Source organism: Psammomys obesus, unplaced genomic scaffold (genome assembly GCF_907164565.1).
Source record: "Psammomys obesus unplaced genomic scaffold, mPsaObe1.curated_primary_1811, whole genome shotgun sequence".
Classification (NCBI taxonomy): domain Eukaryota; kingdom Metazoa; phylum Chordata; class Mammalia; order Rodentia; family Muridae; genus Psammomys; species Psammomys obesus.
Window position 1 is genome coordinate 27,929,022 of NW_026596034.1, and position 19,490 is coordinate 27,948,511.

General features: G+C 44.3%; 1 protein-coding gene across 8 annotated transcripts in view; it reads right to left on the bottom strand.

Moving 5' to 3' along the window:
- The window catches only part of Adat1 (adenosine deaminase tRNA specific 1), a 47,495-nt gene that overhangs the window by 15,430 nt on the left and 12,575 nt on the right, over positions 1 to 19,490 (bottom strand). Inside the window, exons 8-11 of one of the 8 annotated variants that reach the window (XM_055621393.1) lie at positions 18,110 to 18,209; positions 12,979 to 13,081; positions 10,624 to 10,710; positions 7,064 to 7,261 (exon numbers count right to left, since the gene is read on the bottom strand). In XM_055621393.1, the coding sequence (XP_055477368.1) occupies positions 7,133 to 7,261; positions 10,624 to 10,710; positions 12,979 to 13,081; positions 18,110 to 18,209 (419 nt within the window). In that variant the 3' untranslated portion in view covers positions 7,064 to 7,132. Of the gene's footprint in view, positions 1 to 6,769; positions 7,269 to 7,316; positions 8,172 to 10,623; positions 10,711 to 12,978; positions 13,082 to 18,109; positions 18,210 to 19,490 lie in introns of those variants that run through there. The other 7 variants (XM_055621392.1, XM_055621396.1, XM_055621395.1 and 4 more) reach the window with 7 other exon arrangements.

The window sequence follows — 19,490 nt, forward strand, 5'->3', positions numbered from 1 at the left end:
AGGCTGGCCTTCAATTTAGAGATTGACTGCTTATGTCTTCCTAGTGCTGGGATTAAAGGCATGAACCACAGGCTATGGCCCTTATCTTTTATTTGTTTTGTTGTTGTTATTTGTTTTTGAGACAAGGTTTCTCTGTGCAGCCTTGGCTGGCCTGGACTCACTTTATAGACCAGGGTGGCTTTTGAACTCACAGAGAGCGGGCTGCCTCTACCTCCTAGGTAGTGCTAGGATTACAGGTGTGTGCCACCTTTACGGCCCTTATCTTAATCTGGTTGGCTGTTAAACTGGCATGGCAGGTGGTTCATAAACAATAGATTGAGCCCTCATCGGTCTGGAAGCTGGGAAGGAGAGATTAGTATGAGTAGATTTGCTTCATCAGTGCCCACCTTCTCACTGGTCTAAAATGGCCGGACAGAGTCTTGTGTGACTCAGGCTGCCCTTGAACAGGGCAGGTCCTGGAGGTCCTCCTGCCTCGCCTCCAGAGTGTTGTTTTATGCTAGGTGCTTCACACCTAGCTTCAGGAGGTTTTTTTTTGTTTGTTTTTGTTTTTAAATAACGGCACCAATCCCATTCCTGAGGGCCCTGCCTGATCACCCTTAAAGATGCAGTCATGTGCTACCACCATCATATTGGGAGTTTGGATTTCAGCATAAGAACTGGAAGAGACGGACACACGGACCAAGGCAGAGCTGGGCTTTCAAGTATAATTTGGAAGGCAATAGGAATGAGCCTAGCAGGGCGCTTCTGGAGCTGGTTTAGTCTGTTCTGTTCTCTCAACAACTCCATCACCCCCTGCCTGCCAGTATCTGAATGCAGAAGTTACTGCTATGCTAATAGAGGGACATTCCTGGTAGCACTGGGTTAGCCCAACATTATTACTACAGGAAAACACCACGGGAAGGTCATTCCCCAGAGGACAAAACAGTCTACCATAAGGAAAAGCCAAAACAAGGAAGTTGCTGAAACCTCACCCAGGCGGCATGATACGTGCAGACGTAGCAGGGTCCCAGGACATCAAAAACACTTTACTTTCTCAACAAAACCTAATTCAATGCATGGGCAACCAAGACTGACCGGGCATCTATTGTTGGTGAAGCTTGAGTCGCTCATGGCATCCTCTCAGGTTCCCTGGGACGCTGACATAAAGGCCTGTTGTTGAGCTGAAGACAGAGGCTGGGAAAGGGCTCTGGGATCCTCCTCCATTGGCAGGTTGGTTTCACCGTGGCTGAGGGGCCCACCGTGCCTCTCCCTTGGAGACGCTGCTGGGCTTCAATGCCCTTTTCATCCTCTTGGCTGCCTGAGCAAATGGCCTCACTGTTTCCATTGTGAGCTCTTTCCCTTGGAATGGGGCCAATTTCAAGGAACACGTACTTGAGACCAACATTTGGCAGTTTGGGTTCCTACTTGGACTGATTTTCTGCCTCTGCCATTTCCCCCACAGGGACTCTGCCACACTTGGACACCTAAAAGCAGTGCCAAACAGACTTGTTTGCAATGTTGGTTTCTAACCCTAGCTGCTCATTTGGATAAGGTCAAAATTCCAAGTCCAGACTCAGAGCCCCCAGGTTGCTAGAGTAATACAGAAGTTCCCCTCCACCTATTGCCACTATAACTGAGGCTATATGCAACATTAATTGAAGAAAATTTCTCATTGCTTTATACATCCAATTATGAGGTTCAATTTTTTCTTTGTTTTTAAGACAGGGACTTACTATGTAGCTCTGGCTGGACTGGAACTCACTGTATAGACCAAGTTTGCTCTGAATTCAGATTATCTGCCTACTTCTGCCTCCCATGCTGGGATCAAAGGTATGTGCTACCACACCCCACCCAATTTTTAAGTTTTTAAAAATGGGGCTGGGGGAATAGCTCAGAGCTATTGCTTAACATGTGCAAGATGCTAAGTTTGATTCCCAGCACCACACACACACACATATATACACACTTTTTGTTTTGTTTTTTGGTTTTTTGAGACAGGGTTTCTCTGTGTAGCCTTGGCTGTCCTGGACTTGCTTTGTAGACCAGGCTGGCCTCAAACTCATAGAGATCCACCTGCCTCTGCCTCCCCAAGTGCTGGGATTACAGGCATGTGCCACTATACCCAGCTCATATAATTAAAAAAAAAAAAAATCCTACTTAATACTTAAAAAAAAAAAAATTGAGCATCCTAATTGTTAGAATTTCATTTTGTAGAACAGAACGGAGGTCAGAAGTCTAAGATTAGCTGGGGAGGTGGCTCAGAAGTTAAGAGCACTGGCTGCTCTTCCAAAGGCCCTGAGTTCAATTCCCAGCAACCACATGGTGGCTCGCAACCATCTAGAACAAGATATGGTGCCCTCTTATGGTGGGCAGGTGTATATGCAAGCAGAATACTGTATATATAATAAATAAATAAATCTTAAAAAAAAAGTCCAAGGTTAAAAACTTTCCCTACATACAACTGACCGTTGGTGGCAGAGCTGGTGCTATACTATACTTGTTTCAAAGGCCATACTCAAGTTTTCTGCTATCTCAAGTAATTCTTAAGGACTTTTTTCTTTCACATTCTAAATTGAGGTATAATTACATAAAACAAAACAAAACAAACAAACAAACAAACAAAAAAAAACGTGCACAGAACATGATTGTAGACCTTACAAACTTCCACCAGACCTGTATTCCTGTATTTAACACCTCAATTAAAACACAGACTGTTCGCCTGGCATGGCAGCACACATCTGTAATGGCAGCATCTGGAAAACTGGGAACTTCAGGAACTTCAGGCCAGCCTGGATCTACACTCAGAAAGTTACCAGCCAATCTACCCTGTGGCATTCTCTTGAGCCTCTTTACATCAGCCGCCACCCCTGGCATGACTACAGCAGCTCCGATTTATATTCCTTTCCGTTTGATCTGAAGCTGCCTGCACATGTTAACAAGTGCCGTATCCTGCACGCTCGTCCCAGTGTATGGAAATGAAAACTGAATTCAAAGGTTTACTTACTTACACCTCTGAAGTAGCTCCAATTTTCTTCTCTCCTTTGGGCTATAGACCTACCTAAAAATTGTTTTGGATCTACCTGAACAGCTTTACAGGGAAACAGCTTGGCCCAATTACAGACATAATTTAATTTTAGTTTTGTTGTTGTTTTTCAAGACAGTGTTTCTCTGTGTAGCCCTGGGTGTCCTGGAACTAGCTCAGCAGACCAGGCTGACCTTCAGCTCAAGAGATCTGGCCTTCAACTTTAATCTGCTGGGATTAAAGGCCTGTCCCACAACACCCAGCTTTTTTTTTTTTTTTTTTTAACAATTACTTTTACGATTCACATGTATAGGAAGTCAAGGCCTATGATTCCTTAAAATGGGGTGTAAAATGAACTATTCTGTTCAGAAAATAAAGACACTCTCTTCAAGATACCTGCCTACACACACACACACACACACACACACACACACACACACACACAACATAAAAACGCACATAGTCTGTCTTTTTGGAGGCCGCTTCCTGCTTCTGTGATCATTGTGCTGCTGTGGGTTCCCAGCAGCTCTTGCTTTCTCACCAGCACAGGAGGCAAGTGGTACTTGAAAACTTAACCAGCCAAAAGAGAGTTCATGTTTAGAAACTGGAAAACTCTGGCGTTGGAACATTGTTTTAAAGCCAAAAATGTGAAGGTCTGGATGGGGGCACCTTTCCAGCAGCCACAGACACAAGCAAATCAAACAGAGCCTGCACTTCCCCAGCAAGGCAGTGGTGGCCAGGGCAGGCCATTTTCTCCACAGTCACTTCATTGCCTCAGACAGTGAGCTCATGCTTGGCAGTGGTGAACCCCATAAAACACGGCATTTAACACGGCATTCCTCCATCCTAAAGGAAGAACCATGTGAACATATACACTGCAAGGCTGAATCAAAGTAAGTTCTTTTTTTTTTTTTTTTTAATTTTTTCTGAGACAGGGTTTCTCTGTGTAGATTGGCTGTTCTGGACTCACTTTGTAGACCAGGCTGGCCTTGAACTCACAGCAATCTGCCTGCCTCTGCCTCCGGAGTGCTGGGATTAAAGGCCTGCACCACCATGCCAGGCTTCAAACTAAGTTCTTAAAATCCCGAGGAAAAGAAAATTTACACCAGCCTTGTCAGGCCACAGAGGAAGAGGATCCTGGCAGTCCTGATGAGACTTGATAGGCTAGAGTCAGATGGTAGCAGAGGAGAGCTCCACTTTCTGTGGTCTGGGAGAGGGGAAAGGGGGAGGCGGGGGGAAAGGAGGAAGGGGAGGAGATGAAGAAGGAGGCTACAATCAGGATATAAAGTGATTAAGTTATAAAAAAATAAAGTGAAAACACACACACACACACACACACACACACACACACACGGTTATAACATTAGACCCTACTTAGGAATGCAGCTTCACTTCTGAAGGGCATCTGTTTCAACAGTTTAAAATATAAAATTATTTTCACTAATTAAAAAACAAAACCAAAAACCTGGGTGGGGCATAGCTAAGTGGTGGACACTGGCCCAGCATGTCAGGCCCTCAGTTTCTTCTGCCTATCCTACTTTCTCTGATGATTATGGCAAACTGTCCTGCTGGTTGGCCTGTGCCTGGCATTGCTCTGTGAACCCTGATGGGGTGGGTGGTGGGGACATGCATGAATGTCCTGTAATGTGACTCATATCCCCTGACTTCACCAAGGAAAGCAGGCTTGCTGCAGCCAGAGCCTGGACAGGACCGTAAGGATGCAAGGCAAATGAAGCCACTTTGGCTCTAGATTATCATGCTCACGGGACTGGCACATGCTTAGATCTGATAATGTTGCTGGTGGCAGAAAACAAACAAGGATAAGTAGGATAACTCTATGGAGAGGACAGTTTTCTGGCTTGGGGTTTTAGGAAAAGAAGGAGTTCAAAGGCAGCCTAGCTTTCATGAGACATAGTCTGAAAGCAAGCAAGCATCTGCCAGTATTACAGAGAGGTGACTTTAGGGTATACATTCAATTATAAAATTTTGTTTTTTGAGACAGGGTTTCTCTATGTGGCCTTGGTTGTCCTGGACTTTCTTTGCAGACCAGGCTGGCCTCGAACTCACAGAGATCCTCCTGCCTCTGCCTCCCTGAGTGCACCACTTCGCCTGGCTGGTGATAAGGGGTTTCTTTGTGTGGCCCCAGCTGGCTTGGAACTAGAGACCTGCCTGCCTCTACCTTCTAAGTGCTGGGATTAAAGGAGGGCACCCCACTGCCTGGCACAAACTTGGGTTTAAAAGCATAAAATAGAATGTCACTGTTAGATGTTTAAGTACCATCCTTAGCTCTTGAGAAAACAGGTGCAGGTCAAGATGAAGCTGCCTTCAGTGTCTAGCCTTCCGTTCTTTCAGCCCATTCCCCAGTGTCTAAGGTTTTTAGTTCATATTGAACTTTTTTGTGTGTGAGAGAGAATTTGGCAGATTATAACTTTAGGAATAAAAATATATTACTCCTTCACATTTTTATTCAAGTCTTAATACAAAAATCTCATAAAAGATACAAGTGGTGGTGGTGACACCTTTAATCCCAGGGGACACAGAGGCAGTGGATCTCTGAGGCCAGCTTAGACTATAGAGTGAGTCCCAGGGAAATGAGGGCTATACAGAAGAACCTTGTCTCTAAAAACAAAAATCCAAAACCAAACCAAAGGAAAAGCTATAAAAAGTAATGACCTTGAGTAACAAGAAGGGGAGCTATTTTCATCCAGTTATTCAAGGCGGGAGTAAACTGAGAGCTATCTCTGAGATGATGACAGTTAAACAGGGCTAGTTTCTGGGTCTGCCGCTGACTTACTTAGGAATTTAAGGCACTTGGGAACAAAGTTAAAAAGAAAATAACTCTAACAGGCGAAATGAAAACAATAGAGACCTGATGAGGCTGCTCGGCTGATAGGATGCTTACCACACACATGCACTACAGCATATGCGGGCCCCATAAGTGAATAAACTAGAAACAAACAAAACAGGCATTGGTCTCACAGTTTGGGCGCAGGGTGGATACTAGGCCTTTGATTGTTCTGGCTGTTTCCTCCTTTGCTGCCTTCATTCACAGCTGGCTGTCTCTATGTGGTAGGAAAAGATGGCGGCTATTGGCTGGTTACAAGATTATTGTGGGCCTCAGAACACTGATCAGAAGAGAATCTTGGAAGGCAAGTATGGTGTTGCACTTGGAGGCAGAGGCAGGAAGATCAGAGCCCAAGGTCATCCTTGGCTGCATAGTAGTTCAAGGCCAGCCAGGGCTACAGAGGTCTCTTCTTGTCTCAAGAAGAAAAGGTAGAAGAAAGAGGAAGGAGAGGGAGAGAGGGGGCTAACGGGAGAGAGGAGAATATTTTGGGCTACAGCTTATGCCTGTAATCTTGGCACTTGAAAGGCTGAAGTAGGACTGAAAGTCAAGGACAGTGTATCTACAAAGTGAGACTTTTAAAATGGCATCTGCAGGTGCTTTGCCTGCATGTCTGTGTTAGGGCATCAGAGCCCCTGGAACTGGAGTTACAGACAGTTGTGAGCTGCCATGTGGGTGCTGGGAATTGAACCCAGGTCCTCTGGAAGAGCAGTCAATGCTCTTAACTACTGAGCCATCTCTCCAGCCCCAAACAAACCTTTACTGATAGGTCTGAGAACAGTGCTTTCCAAGGCTAGTCCAGTGCTGAGCCTAAGAGTAAAGTAAACTTCAACCACATCTGATTGCTGAGGACTGGGAAATGAAATAATGGTTTCCAAAGGAAGGCTAGAAATATGAAATGCATGTTACCACTCCAGGAGAAGCTGTAAAATTTCCAGACATTCTAATGTAATTCCAGCCCAATATACACTTGCCAAATCAATGGAAGAAGACAAAGCAGAGCTGCTGCAGATTACATTAAAAGCATCATTTTTCAGACTCTGATGTTATGTTTTAAAAAAACCAATAAAACACAATTGAAGGCAGACACCAAGGTCATTACTGAGAGGCCATTTTAGCAAGAAGCTGCTCCAATCAAGTAAACTTGATGAGGTCCTAAGTTCCATCTGTATGACACCAAGAGGGGCACGTCCCTGGGAGAAGGCGTTTCTTCTCTTAACCACCAGAAAAGCAGAGTTTGTTCAGCCTGAAGAGAGGCCAACATGAAGGGTCCTGATACCAGCAAGAGTTCATTTAAATTGGTGGTATTCGGGTGAGTTTCTGATCCAGGATGCAAAGGGCTGCGCCCTCCGGAGTGCGCTCCAGGCTTCCTGGTAGGCAGACGCGGCGTCCTTGTACTCCTGGTAGGTGTCCAGCTTCTGTACCCTAATGCACACATGCCGTCAAGCACAGTTCTCACCGGGGTACTCGCCCTTAGAACAACTGGAAAGACCCAAACAGCAGAGCAGGGGCAGAGGGAGCACTGTCTCCTTGAAAGGGAATTCATGTTAAAGCAGTACGTGCTGGAGCCAGTTAGAATCACAGAACACTAGCTGGGTGTGCTGGCGCATGCCTTTAATCCCAGCACAGGAGGCAGAGACAGGCAGATCTCTGCGATTCCAGGGCAGCCTGGACTATGTACAGGCTATGTGCAAGCAGATAAAAGTTTTCTCTGTGGTATGGAAGATCACACAGAGTTTCAAGTATGCTAGACAGCCTCCTCCTACTATCACAAGCTGTCTTCTCCAGTCCTGACTTAAAGTTTCCACCCAAGGATCTAGAGATTAAGAACTTTCTTGGCTCTGTTTTTTCTTTTAAGAACATTCTGTAACATCTACATTCTACTATATGCTGCTAATCGACACCCCTTTATCCTCTCTGACTAGTTGTAATTCTTGGGAGATTTTCTTCGGATAAGACTAGGTAGGTCTAAAATGTGAGTCGAGTCCTCCGAGTCCTCCTCTTGACTTGGCCTTGGGTTCCGCCCAAGCTTTCTAAGTCCAGTTTCAACTAGAGTTCTCCTGAGTCAGTTTAATAAACGTTCCCACCCCTTGCCCTCTGATCACTTTCAATACTGACCCAATTCTTCACTCTGGGCAGGGATAGCCTGGGCAGTAGACTGCTCGCTTAGCAGGAACCCCTGTGTTTGTCCCTTTGAACTGAACAGAGCAGGGGTGGTGGCATCCGTGTGATCCTAGCACATTGGAGGCAGAAACAGGAGGACTGGAATGTTCAAGGTCATCGCTGGCTCTGCAGCAAGTTTGAGGCTAGTCTGCGTCATATAAGATACTAAAAAAAAAAAGTTTTTTTTACTTGTACCCTATCTCATCACCTTGCTTGCCTTCAGCAAGAATCTTGTTTAGCTCACACCTGTATTCCCTGCAATCTGGGAGCCAGAGGTAGGTGGATCTCTGTGAGTTCAAGGCCAGCCTGGCCTACAAAACAAATCCAGGACTGCCAAAGCTACACAGAGAAACCATGCTGCAAAAACCAAAAACCAAAAACCAAAAACCAAAAAAAAAAAAAAAAAGAAAGAAAAAAATACTTTAGCTTAGTTTTAAATCAGCTTAGAAATTTTCTAGCCACAGACTCCCCCAACCCATTCTGCTCCTTCCTGGTCTAAGTCTCCAGTTGAGCTCAGTTTCTTTCCCCTGTAACATCTCCTGAATAGTCTTCTCTACCATGTGACAAATGTCTGAAGAAGTCTTTCTTTAACACTAGTGCAGCACACACATCTCATCACAGAATAAGTTCTTAATTATGACGTGATGTGCTAGGATGGGTTGGTGGAGGGGGACTCCCCTTTTCTGAGGAGTAGGGGAGGAGGGATAAGGGAAGAGGGAGGGAGGGTGGGGCAGGGAAAAGAGGGAGGGGCTACAATTGGGATGTAAAATGAATAAATAAATTAATAAAAAGTTTATTGTATATATGAGTGTTTTGTCTGCATGTATGTTTGTGCAGCATGGCTGTGCCCTGTGTTCATTTCAGAAGAGGGTGTCAGATTCCCTAGAACGAGAGTGAGCCACCTGATATGGGTCCTGGGTTCTGAGCTTTGTTCCTTTTGAGACGGAACAAGTGATTTTAATCACTGAGTCAGCTCTTCAGGGACACCCCCATAGATTTTTTTCTTTGTTTTGTTTTGTTTTTTTGAGACAGGGTTTCTCTGTGTAGCTGTGGCTGTCCTGGAGCTCACTCTGTAGACCAGGCTGGTCTTGAACTCACAGAGATCCGCCTGCTTCTGCCTCCCAAATGCTGGGATTAAAGGTGTGTGCCACCACTGCCCGGCCCTCATGGATTTTTATAACTAAAATTACTTATTGGTTGCCATCAGCAAGTATAAACCATGCCTGGATCAAGCACTTTGACATGAAATATTTTTCCTTTATGTTTTTCTCAGTGATCTTATGACATGGCTAATGTTACTATTCTTACCATTGACTAAACCAAGACTGTGAGGATTAATCTTCATTATTGACGAGAGTGGAGTTATAACTCGTTAGAATCACCAGGGAAACCAACCTCTGGGCATGTCCATGAGGGTGCTTTCCAGGAAGGTTTGACTGAGGTGGGAGAGCCACCATGGATGGGGCAGAGCCAAACATGGGCTGGGGGCCCAGAGCGACCACCAAGGAGGAACTGAGCTCGACACCCATGTTCCTCTCTCCGCTTCCTAATCTTTTTGTGTGTTTGTTTTAGACAGTCTTCTTCCCAATTTTTGATGCCGTATAAGTAGCCACCTTAGACGGTACCCTCCAACTGTGAACCAAAATAAAGTCTTCCTTGGTTGTGTTTACCAGGTTTTTTACCTAATAGAGACTTGTCTTACTAATTCAACTTCATCCTGTTTCACTACTACTATTATTATTACTATCACTTTAATTTAAGGTCATTTATCTTGCCTGTGTCTCATGTGTGTGCAGCACCTGTGGAGGCCTGAGGAACATGTCAGAGTCCCTGGGACTGGAGGTACAGATGGTTATGAGCCACCATGTGGGTGCTCAGAGTTGAACCTGGTCCTCAGCAAGAACAGCCAGTGCTCTTAGGCTCTGAGCCATCTCTCTAGCCTCTATTTTTATTATTTTTAAGTGTGTGTGCGTGTGTGCACACGATCCCATGAGTGAGGAAGAATGCAAGGAGGAGGCTACAGTTGTACAGACAATGCTTGTTGCGGTAAATACTGATTTAAGTTTTATTTTAATCAATTATTTGTTAGTAAAGAGGCAGGATCCATGAACTTGATAATTTCTAACTGAACTTTGAGTCCTGGGCTCCTGGAAAACAAGTGTAGCTTATCAACAGAGGCCCTGGCTCCCACTGCCAGTACCATAAAGTCAGCCAACGAGTCAGATGACAAAATGAAAAAACACCAAGATCAGTCCTGTGATCCTAGTGTTTGGGAGGCTGAAGCAGGAGAACTGCTGTGGGCTCCAGCTTAAGCTGTCCCAAATGGTGACTTTCAGTTTCAGGCCTCTGGGCAGTGACAACCTCCCTCAAAATAGATATATAAATATGAGGTAAGTAAAACTGAGTGCAAGCCTTCCTCTCACCCTTCGCAAGCATGGCTTCTCTATCTTAGGTGCGATGCGGACACAAATCTGACATGTTCCTCTTCTCTGTGAGAATGCAATAAGTGACCCCTGGCTCGCCGAGCCTAGTGCCTGCCACATGCGTCACCATGCACAAGCCAGAAGCAGAGCAGCAGCCTTTAGAGACAGGACAGCAGGGGGAAGGAGAGAATCACCTGATGGAGTCTGGCTGCTCGTCTCCTGCAATGCTGTTCAGCAGCTTCTGGAATGATCTGAAGAGTTCCACCTTGCTGATCCGGGATCTGTTCAGAAAGGGAAAGTACAGCTCACTGACTGCTAACTAAGTGGCAGGCCACCATCAGAGACACCAGCCTCTTCAGCATGCTCAGGTGCGAATATGCCAGATCCTCCATCCCTCCGTATCCCAAGGAGAAATGTAGGCCGACATGAAATGGCCCATCAGTCTCTCTTCTCCTGCTCCTCCTCCTTTCTCTTCCCTTTTCCCCCCAGCCCTGACAAAAAGGCTTGCTATATTATATTACATACATACATTAATAAATAAATGTTACATACATTGCCTAGGCTGGTTTTGAATCATGAGCCCCTGCCTCAGTTTCCCAAGGGCTAGGATTACAGACATGGATCACCACACCTTGCCTCTCTAGAGAGATCTGTGCTGTGAGGAACTGAAATTCCCTGCTGGCAGTGACACTGACCTGCTTTCACACAACTGAGCATTTTTAGAATTAAATCCCCCAACCCCATTCACACTTCCAGGGGACATAACTGACCTCTCAAATCTCAAGGCACGATCACCTATTAAATTCATTTTTATTCCAAATCAGCAGAAACTCGGAAGACTAAGGTTTATTGTTATGTAAAGGGGCTATTTTGTAGATAATTTCCTATACATCAACAGATAACTAACAGCTTCATAGAATAAATCTAATGGCAATGTGAAAGACTTATATAAGAGAATTATAAAACAGAAACTAATTAAAAATAAATAAATAAAAATAATAAAATGAAACCATGAAAGTTGATTGAGGGCTTAGATTATTGCTCAAGGTTAGAGCAGTTACCTTGGACATGCATAAAGGTTCAATATTCAGTACTGCTAAAAAAAAAAAAAAAAAAAAAAACTGTGGCTAGGCGACAGCTCAGCTCAGTTCTTGGGAACCTGTGCTACTCTTACAGAGGATCTGAGTTTAGTTCCCAGCATCCATAGTGGTTCACAAATGCTATGGCATGAGTGTTTCCAAGCACACAGATGCATAGACACAACATAAATAATTGTGATAAAAAAAACTTTAAGAAGTCCTGAGTAAGTGGGTACTCTAAACTGTGTCATAAATCTGGGAAGAACAAACTGCTGACCTGGCAGGAGAGTTACAGAAAGACAGTCCATGTCCTGTGGGCCTTTAGTGGCACAGTGGTGAGTGGAGCTGCCTTCCACGTTCCTGGTCTGAAAGACGATGCTGAAAGATGTCTATTTTTCTCAACTAGATCTTTAGATTTAGAATCCAAGAATGGCCAAGACAAGACACTCTTGAAAGACAGGGCGACGGGACATCCTCTGACGGATATAATCTATTTAAAGCTACTGAGTGTGATTTTTCATCAGGAGTAGTGGTGCACACACCACTCCAGTACTCAGTAGGCTGAGCAGAAAGACTGTGAGTTCAAGAACAACTGAGGACAGGGAGAGGGAAGGGGTGGACAGAGCAAAAGGGAGAAACTTGATCTAAAACCATAATGAGTGTGGTTTTGTAATAGATAAAAGAGAACAGAACAGGTGTGTGTGTGTGTGTGTGTGTGTGTGTGTGTGTGTGTGTGTGTATAACCATATATATGGTTCTTGAATTTGACACAAATATCTCACTTAAAGCCAGGCAGTGGTGGTGCAAGCCTTTAATCCCAGCACTTGGGAGACAGAGGCAGGTGATTCTTGGAGTTCAAGGCCAGCTTGGTCTACAGAGTGAGTTCCAGGACAGCCAGGGCTACACAGAAAAATTCTATTTTGAACACCCCCCTCAAAAAAAAAAAAAAAAATACCACTTAAAAATGTGGGTTTCCAAAAGTCAGTATTTTATGTTGCCATAAAGAATACAAGCTGAGTTTGTCTGGCAGAAGTTGATACTGAAAATAGTTTCTATAAATGAGTGACTGCAGGTGTACCAGAGAAGCACATCCCAAACTACCTATAGCTCAAAAAGCTTATTTCTTCCCACCTGAACAAAGTGGCCTAGAAGAAATCTATGCACCAAGAGTTAAAACTTCCACCGAGGTGCTGCAGCTGTGACAGTCTCCTGGGACTGCAACAAGTTATAGAACTAGATACTGGGCGCATGTTAATTTAATGGTGTTCGTAAATCCCAGGTTAATTAACTACTACTCAGAAAATTATTACTCAAGGACAAAGTCACCCCGAGGCTTTTTGCATAAAAGCTACATATATGTAGCTTGGTCTTCTTGTGGGACTCGTAGCTCTGGGGGCAGGGGCTGTCTCTGATTCTCATCCAGCTTTACACGAGGGGAGGCGACTAGTCTCACTGCACCTCGATATATACCATGTCTGGCTGATATCCACAGGAGGCTTGCCCTTTTCTGAGTAAAAACAGAGGAGGATGGATGGTGGTTGGAGGCAGATAGGAGGTACACAGGGGAGAGGTCCTGGTTGGAGAGAAAAGAGGGGACACTTCAGTCGGGTTTGAAAAAAAAAAAAAAAAGAAAGAAAGAATAAAAATTAAAATAAAAAAAAGAACAAAGTCAAGTGCCAGGCTTGGTGGTGCACACCTGTAACCCCAGTACTCTGGGAGGCAGAGACAGGAGACAGATGAATCTCTGAGTTCGAGGCCAGCCTGATCTACAAAGTGAATCCAGAACAGCCAAGGTGACACAGAGAAACCCTATCTCAAAAAAACAAAACAAAACAAAACAAAACAAAACAAGACAAAACAAAGTTATCTTTTAAATACTGGAGAGAACATATTCAAAGGGTAAGCACCAAAGGCAACAAAAACACTCATTGTTTCAAATATCTAGCAATTTTCTTGTAAATATAATTTTATCATTTGGCTATATGTATTGACTAATAAAATAAGTAATCTTAGTCAAGACTTCAGCCTGAAACATATCTGCCTATTTCTGCCTCTTGAGTGCTGGATTCAAAGCATGTACCACCAAGCCTGGTTTATTACTGAGGATTAAGGAAGCATATTGAAACATTTCATTTACCAGAACAAGAAACTCTATGTCATACTCTACAGCCTGGAGGACAGATCCACATCAAGGCTCAACATGTCACCCACTTTATTGGCAGGAGGCCTGCTGGGATCTGTTTACCACCATCACAGTAGCACAGCAGAGATGCTGGTATGGAAAGCCCCTCTTGGGAACACAGCTGTAAAGGTTCTCAGCAGTCTGTTCCCTGGAGAACCAAGAGGAAGTTGAATGTTCTCTGCTTCAGCCACCTCATTAGTAATGGTAAGATGCTGCACATGCACACTCAGCACTCAGCTGAGGCAGGATCTGGAGCAAACCTTGTTGAACTATTTTGTCGGCTCCTTCCTCACTCCAAAAACAGAGGCATGCCTACAAAGCAAATCAGAGCCTTGGAGTGTAGCTCAGTGGTACGCAATTGCTAGCAAGTACATGGCCCTGGCTTGGATAGGGTAGATGGCTAGAGACATATTCTCTGTTTGGGAACTTGCTCCAGTGACGCAAGCCAGCCTTCCTTCCTTCCTTCCTTCCTTCCTTCCTTCCTTCCTTCCTTCCTTTTTTTCAAGATAGGGTTTCCCTGTGTAGCCTTGGCTGTCCTGAAAAGCACCTGGCTGCAAGCCTTAAGTCTTATTCCACAGTAGATCACAGGGACCACATGAGTAAGGAATGTCCCTATCAGGGAGAGGCATGTGCTGTAGAAACTACTGAATTATCTGAGGAGCGAAAGACTTTTCTAGGTGGCTACTGCTGGCTGATGCTTTCCAAGAGCACTGGGTCCCTCACATAGTACGATGGTGGGTCCTTCCTTGTGAGCTGGTGAACAAGAGAAAGCACAGGAGCTTTTAGATTAGTATATTTCCTTTGTTTTTATTTCTTTTTAAAAATCCTTCATCTGGGAGTTGAGAGAGAAAGGTAATTTGATGAAAATACACTGTATGCATGCCTGTAATCCCAGCACTCTGGGAGACAGAGGCAGGTGGATCTCTGTGAGGCCAGCCTGGTCTACAAGCAACAACCAAGGCTACACAGAGAAACCTTGTTTCAACAAACAAACAAACAAACAAACAAACAAACAAACAAACAAACAAACAAGATATGGTGGCTCATGCCTTTAATCCCAGGCAGAGGCAGGCAGATTTCTGAATTCAAGGGCAGCCTGGTCTACAGAGCAAGTTCTAGAATTGTGAGGGCCACACAGAGAAACCCTGTCTCTAACAAAAAAAATTCTCATCTGACACTCATACTTGACTAGCTTAAAACAAAACAAAACAAAACAAAACAAAACAAAACAAAACAAAACAAAACAAAAACCTGGGATGACGAGAGATACCCAATGGGAAAGGTGCTTGCTGCTCAGACTGATGACCCAAGTTTGATCCTTGGCCCCTGTACATGTACTATGGCATGTGCAAATGTGTGTGCATGTGTGTGCCATGGGATACACAAACCATGTATGAATGTGGTTAAGATCTCTCATCCCGGGCTGGTGAGGTGGCACAGCAGTTGAGAGTGCATGCAAGTTTTCTAGAGGACTCACGCTCAGTTTCCAGTGGCTCACAACTGCCTCAGAGACTGAACACCCCCTTCTGACTTCTGTGGAATCTTCACCCACGTGTCACTTACTTAAAGACACACACATAGGTAAAAGCCAACAAAAAACCCTGTTCATCTTTTTCTTTTTAATTTAGTGAGCTGTTTCATGATCTTCCCAAGATATTCTAGTATCTCAAATGGCACAGATTTTTTTTTTTTTTCCTTCAGGATAAAGAGAATTAGCCTGTGAGGCACAGTAAAAATCAAGGTTCTTAGGTTCTTAAAATGAGCATCTTTCTTGTGATTCCTGTCATCACCCCATTGCTTGTAAACACTCCCTTCTTGCACCTCCATCAATGCCATCTGAGATTCCCTGGGGTTTCCCAGAGGTGGCCTCCCAATGCAGCCGCTCAGGGATGAGCAGGGAGGGGCCTGGCTCTCCCAGCAGCTGCAGGTCTTAGGATAAAGTAGAGCTATTCCTGCACACAACGATGTTACAAAGATCACTAGATGGCTAAAAGGGCTATCAATCTTAGCAAAATGCCATTTGAAGCTATATCTACCTCACTCGGTTCTCACGCTGGTCAATCTTGCTTTGTGGTTGTCAAGTAAACTCAGAGAAGGTTGAGTGATTTGCCCGGGATCCCTAGAAGGAGTGGTGCCAGGACCTAAATACTGACCCCTTCAATCCCCAGGCTTTTGCTAGCCTGCAGAATTTGCCTCCTAATGCATAGTCTCTCTCTCTAGCTCTCAGCCTGCCTATTGCCATGCTCCCCACCATGATGGTCATAGACTCACCCTCTGACAACCTCCGTTAAATGCTTCCTTCTATAAGTTGCCTTGGTCATGGTGCTTTGTCACAGCAGCAGAGATGTAACTAGGACACTGTGTGTCCCTGAACCTCCATTATACAGACAGAAGTACACTGTTGACCACAGAGCAGCTGGCCTTACCCCCAGGCCACACAGACATGGAGACAGACCTAGGATCAGAATGTGAGGCTTTCCGGGTCACACAGGGAACACTGACATACTGGACAGGCTGGAGAACAGCGGCATAGGAAACTACAAACATGGTCCTCTTGATTCAGGAGGTGGTGTGCTGAATTGGGCTTTACAAGTATGAGGGTGAAGACTAAGCAAAGATACCCTCCTATTCTGAGCAAAGCAGCAAATGGAAGCCAGTTGGCTGAGGGACCCAGATGAGGAGCTTGAGTCTGTCATTCAAACAGAGCCTGAGAGTCCTGAAACCTGCAGGCCTGACCTTTCCTCCTCCGCTCTGCTCATACACCCCGCTGTCAGGCCTCTGACAAGTACAAATAGCAGCTGGGAACAAAACAAATCAAAAACATTGAGTAAATGTTTGTTAACTCTGAATTACATAGGATTCCTTAGAGTTGGGGGCGGGGTGCAGAGTTTGAGGCCAGCCTGGTCTACAGAGTGAGTTCCAGGACAGCCAGGGCTACACAGAGAAACCCTGTCTCAAAAACAAACAAACAAACAAACAAACAAACCAAAATCTTAAAAAAAAAAAAAAAAGTAAAAACAACCAGGTATGGGAGCACATACGTAGGTGGGAGGATCTCCGTGAGTTCAAGGCCAGCCAGGGCCATACAGACCTGAGTTTGGCCCTTGGTGGAAGGAGAGAACTGAATCTCACAAAGTGTACTCTGACCTCCACATGGTCCCCCAAATACATGAATGTGGTTTAACAATTAAAAATAAAGACAAACCAATCACAAAATGGGCAGGGATGAGAAGAGATACTTCTCAATGGCTAGTAAGCACGCAACAGGGTACCCATTTTATTAGTCACTGGCGATGCAGGGCCAGCACTTCATACCTAACAGACAGCAGATACAGGTGTTGGACAGGGTGCCAGGCAACTGGAGATCCTCTACAAGGATGTGGGAATGGTCCATGGCAGAGCTGCTGGGAAAATGATTCGCTCATTTCTAAAACTGTTGCCCAGCAACTCCACTCCTATGTACATTCCTAAGAGAAAGTATTAAGAAACAGGCATCCAGTTGTTCATCACGGCACTTTCACAGTAGCCTGTTGCAGAATATTTGATCCCAGTATGAACCCCCAAATTATAAACTGTAAAACCCTGTTTTGTTTGCTGTGGTTGAGCCCTATCACACACCTTTAATCCAAGAGCTTTTTGTACACAAGATTTAATAGTTAACCCTAGGTCAAGAGGCAGAGCAAGAAACCAGCTGACAGGGATTAAAGAGTAGGAGGAACTTTGAGTGGAGGGGTGTTTTAGACTGTGTGGAGAAGTAGAAAAAGCTTTTAGTTTAAGCTCCGACTTTAGCTTAGACTTCAGCAGCTCAGGTCCCTGGCTTTTTTTGGGCTTTGAGCTAACAAGCCTTTGGCCTTGGATTTTTTTGGGCTTTTCTTCCTGGGCGGTCAGTTGAGCTAGTGAGCCTTTGGGTTTTTTCCATCTGGACCTGAGGTGAGAAGGAAGGTCAGCTGGGTGCTTTCTCTGCCTCTCTGAGCTAGCAGGTTTCACCCCAGCATCTGGCTCCCCAGTCTTTATTGGTAAAATAGAAAGGTTAATATTCTTATTTTTGTTTATAACAACAACAGCCCAAAGCAAAACATCCCCAAAGACCATCACTGATGAGAATAGAGAATAAACCAAATGAGGCAGAGCAATATAGTGGATACTACTTAGCCATAAAAGAAGGAAGTACCAAACCACACCACATGTGTGAACTGTAGAGACATGTTAAGTGGATCAAGCAGACACAAAGAACCACAAAGGAAATGATTTCATTTACAGGAAGTATCCAGAAGACAGGAATACATGGAGAAAATGAGTAGAGCAGATGAGGGACTTCCAAGGGCTAGGGAAAAGGAGGAGCAGGTAGTTTCCTTTTGTGTGAAATGAAAAAGACTCAGAATTGGATAGGGGAAAAAAAATGAGTTCAGGAAGCTGTACCTGGCCCGAGGGCTTCCAATTTCTTTCTTTGTTGTTCCCTGTGGAAAACCATTGGCTGTAACATCCAAAGGCTGCTCAGGAACAGCACTCCAGCTGATAGCTATGAAGAGAACAATTCTGGAGTTAAAACATTTTCTACCAAGCTGGGTGTGATGGCGCATGTCTGTAATCCCAGTTTAAACTCAGTTCGAGGCCAGCCTGGTCTACAAAGTGAGTCCAGGACAGCCAAGGCTACACAGAGAAACCCTGTCTCGGAAAAAACAAAAAACAAACAAGCTTTCTACCCACAAATTAGTGCTGCCCTCAAATTTGCCCAGAGTTTTCTCTGAGCTGTGGACAGTAGTTAATATAGACTCATAACTAAGTATTGATCGAGTGCTCATCCCTAAATGGGACAATCGTATCAGACTCCCAAAGCCCAGGAGGATCACAGAAGAGGTAGAATGAGTGACAAAGCTGGAGGATAGGGAGGAGTGCTGTGAAATGCTCTTTGGACATTTTATGGCTGCTGCACAACTGTAGCTATGGTTACCTGCAAAAGCTCCAGCCAAGATGAGTCATCACTTCAGCAGACAGCACTAACTGTATTCAGTAGGATCCAAAAAAATAAAAAAATAAAAAAGCAAGCAAATCAAAATGGAAAACCAAACCAAACAACAACCAGAGAGAGAAAGAGAGATGGAGGGAGGAAAGGAGGAAGGGAGGGAAGGAGAGAGAGAGAGAGAGAGAGAGAGAGAGAACAAACATAAAAAAAGGGAGGGTGACATGTTGGGAGTGCCTGGGGAGAGTTGGGGTCAAAATAAAAGATAAAAATATTTGATAAAGGGCTGAAGAGATGGCTCAGAGGTTAAGGGCACCAGTTGCTCTTCCAGAGGTCCTGAGTTCAATCCCCAGTTATGACATGGTGGGTCATAACCATCTTTAATGAGATCTGGTGCCCTCTTCTGGCCGGCAGGCAGAACACTGTATACGTAATTTAAAAATATTTGATAAAAATAGAAGATAAAAATTGTCCAATATTTCACAAAAATATTCTCTGACTCGACAGCACCATGAAAGTTGGGTATGGCATCAAAACAAGTTGGGTCTGATCCTTGGTTCCTCAGGGTTCAATGATATCAAATGGTTCATAATTATTATTATAGCTTATAATTCCTTTAAAGATTTATTTTTTATACAGTGACCTGCCTGCATGCCAGAAGAGGGCACCAGATCTCATTATAGATGCTTGTGAGCCACCATGTGGTTGCTGAGAATTGAACTCATGACTTTTGGAAGACCAGACAGTGCTCTTAACTGCTGAGCCATTTATGAATTATATGCTAGATACAGAAATATATATATATATATATATATATATATATATATATATATATATATA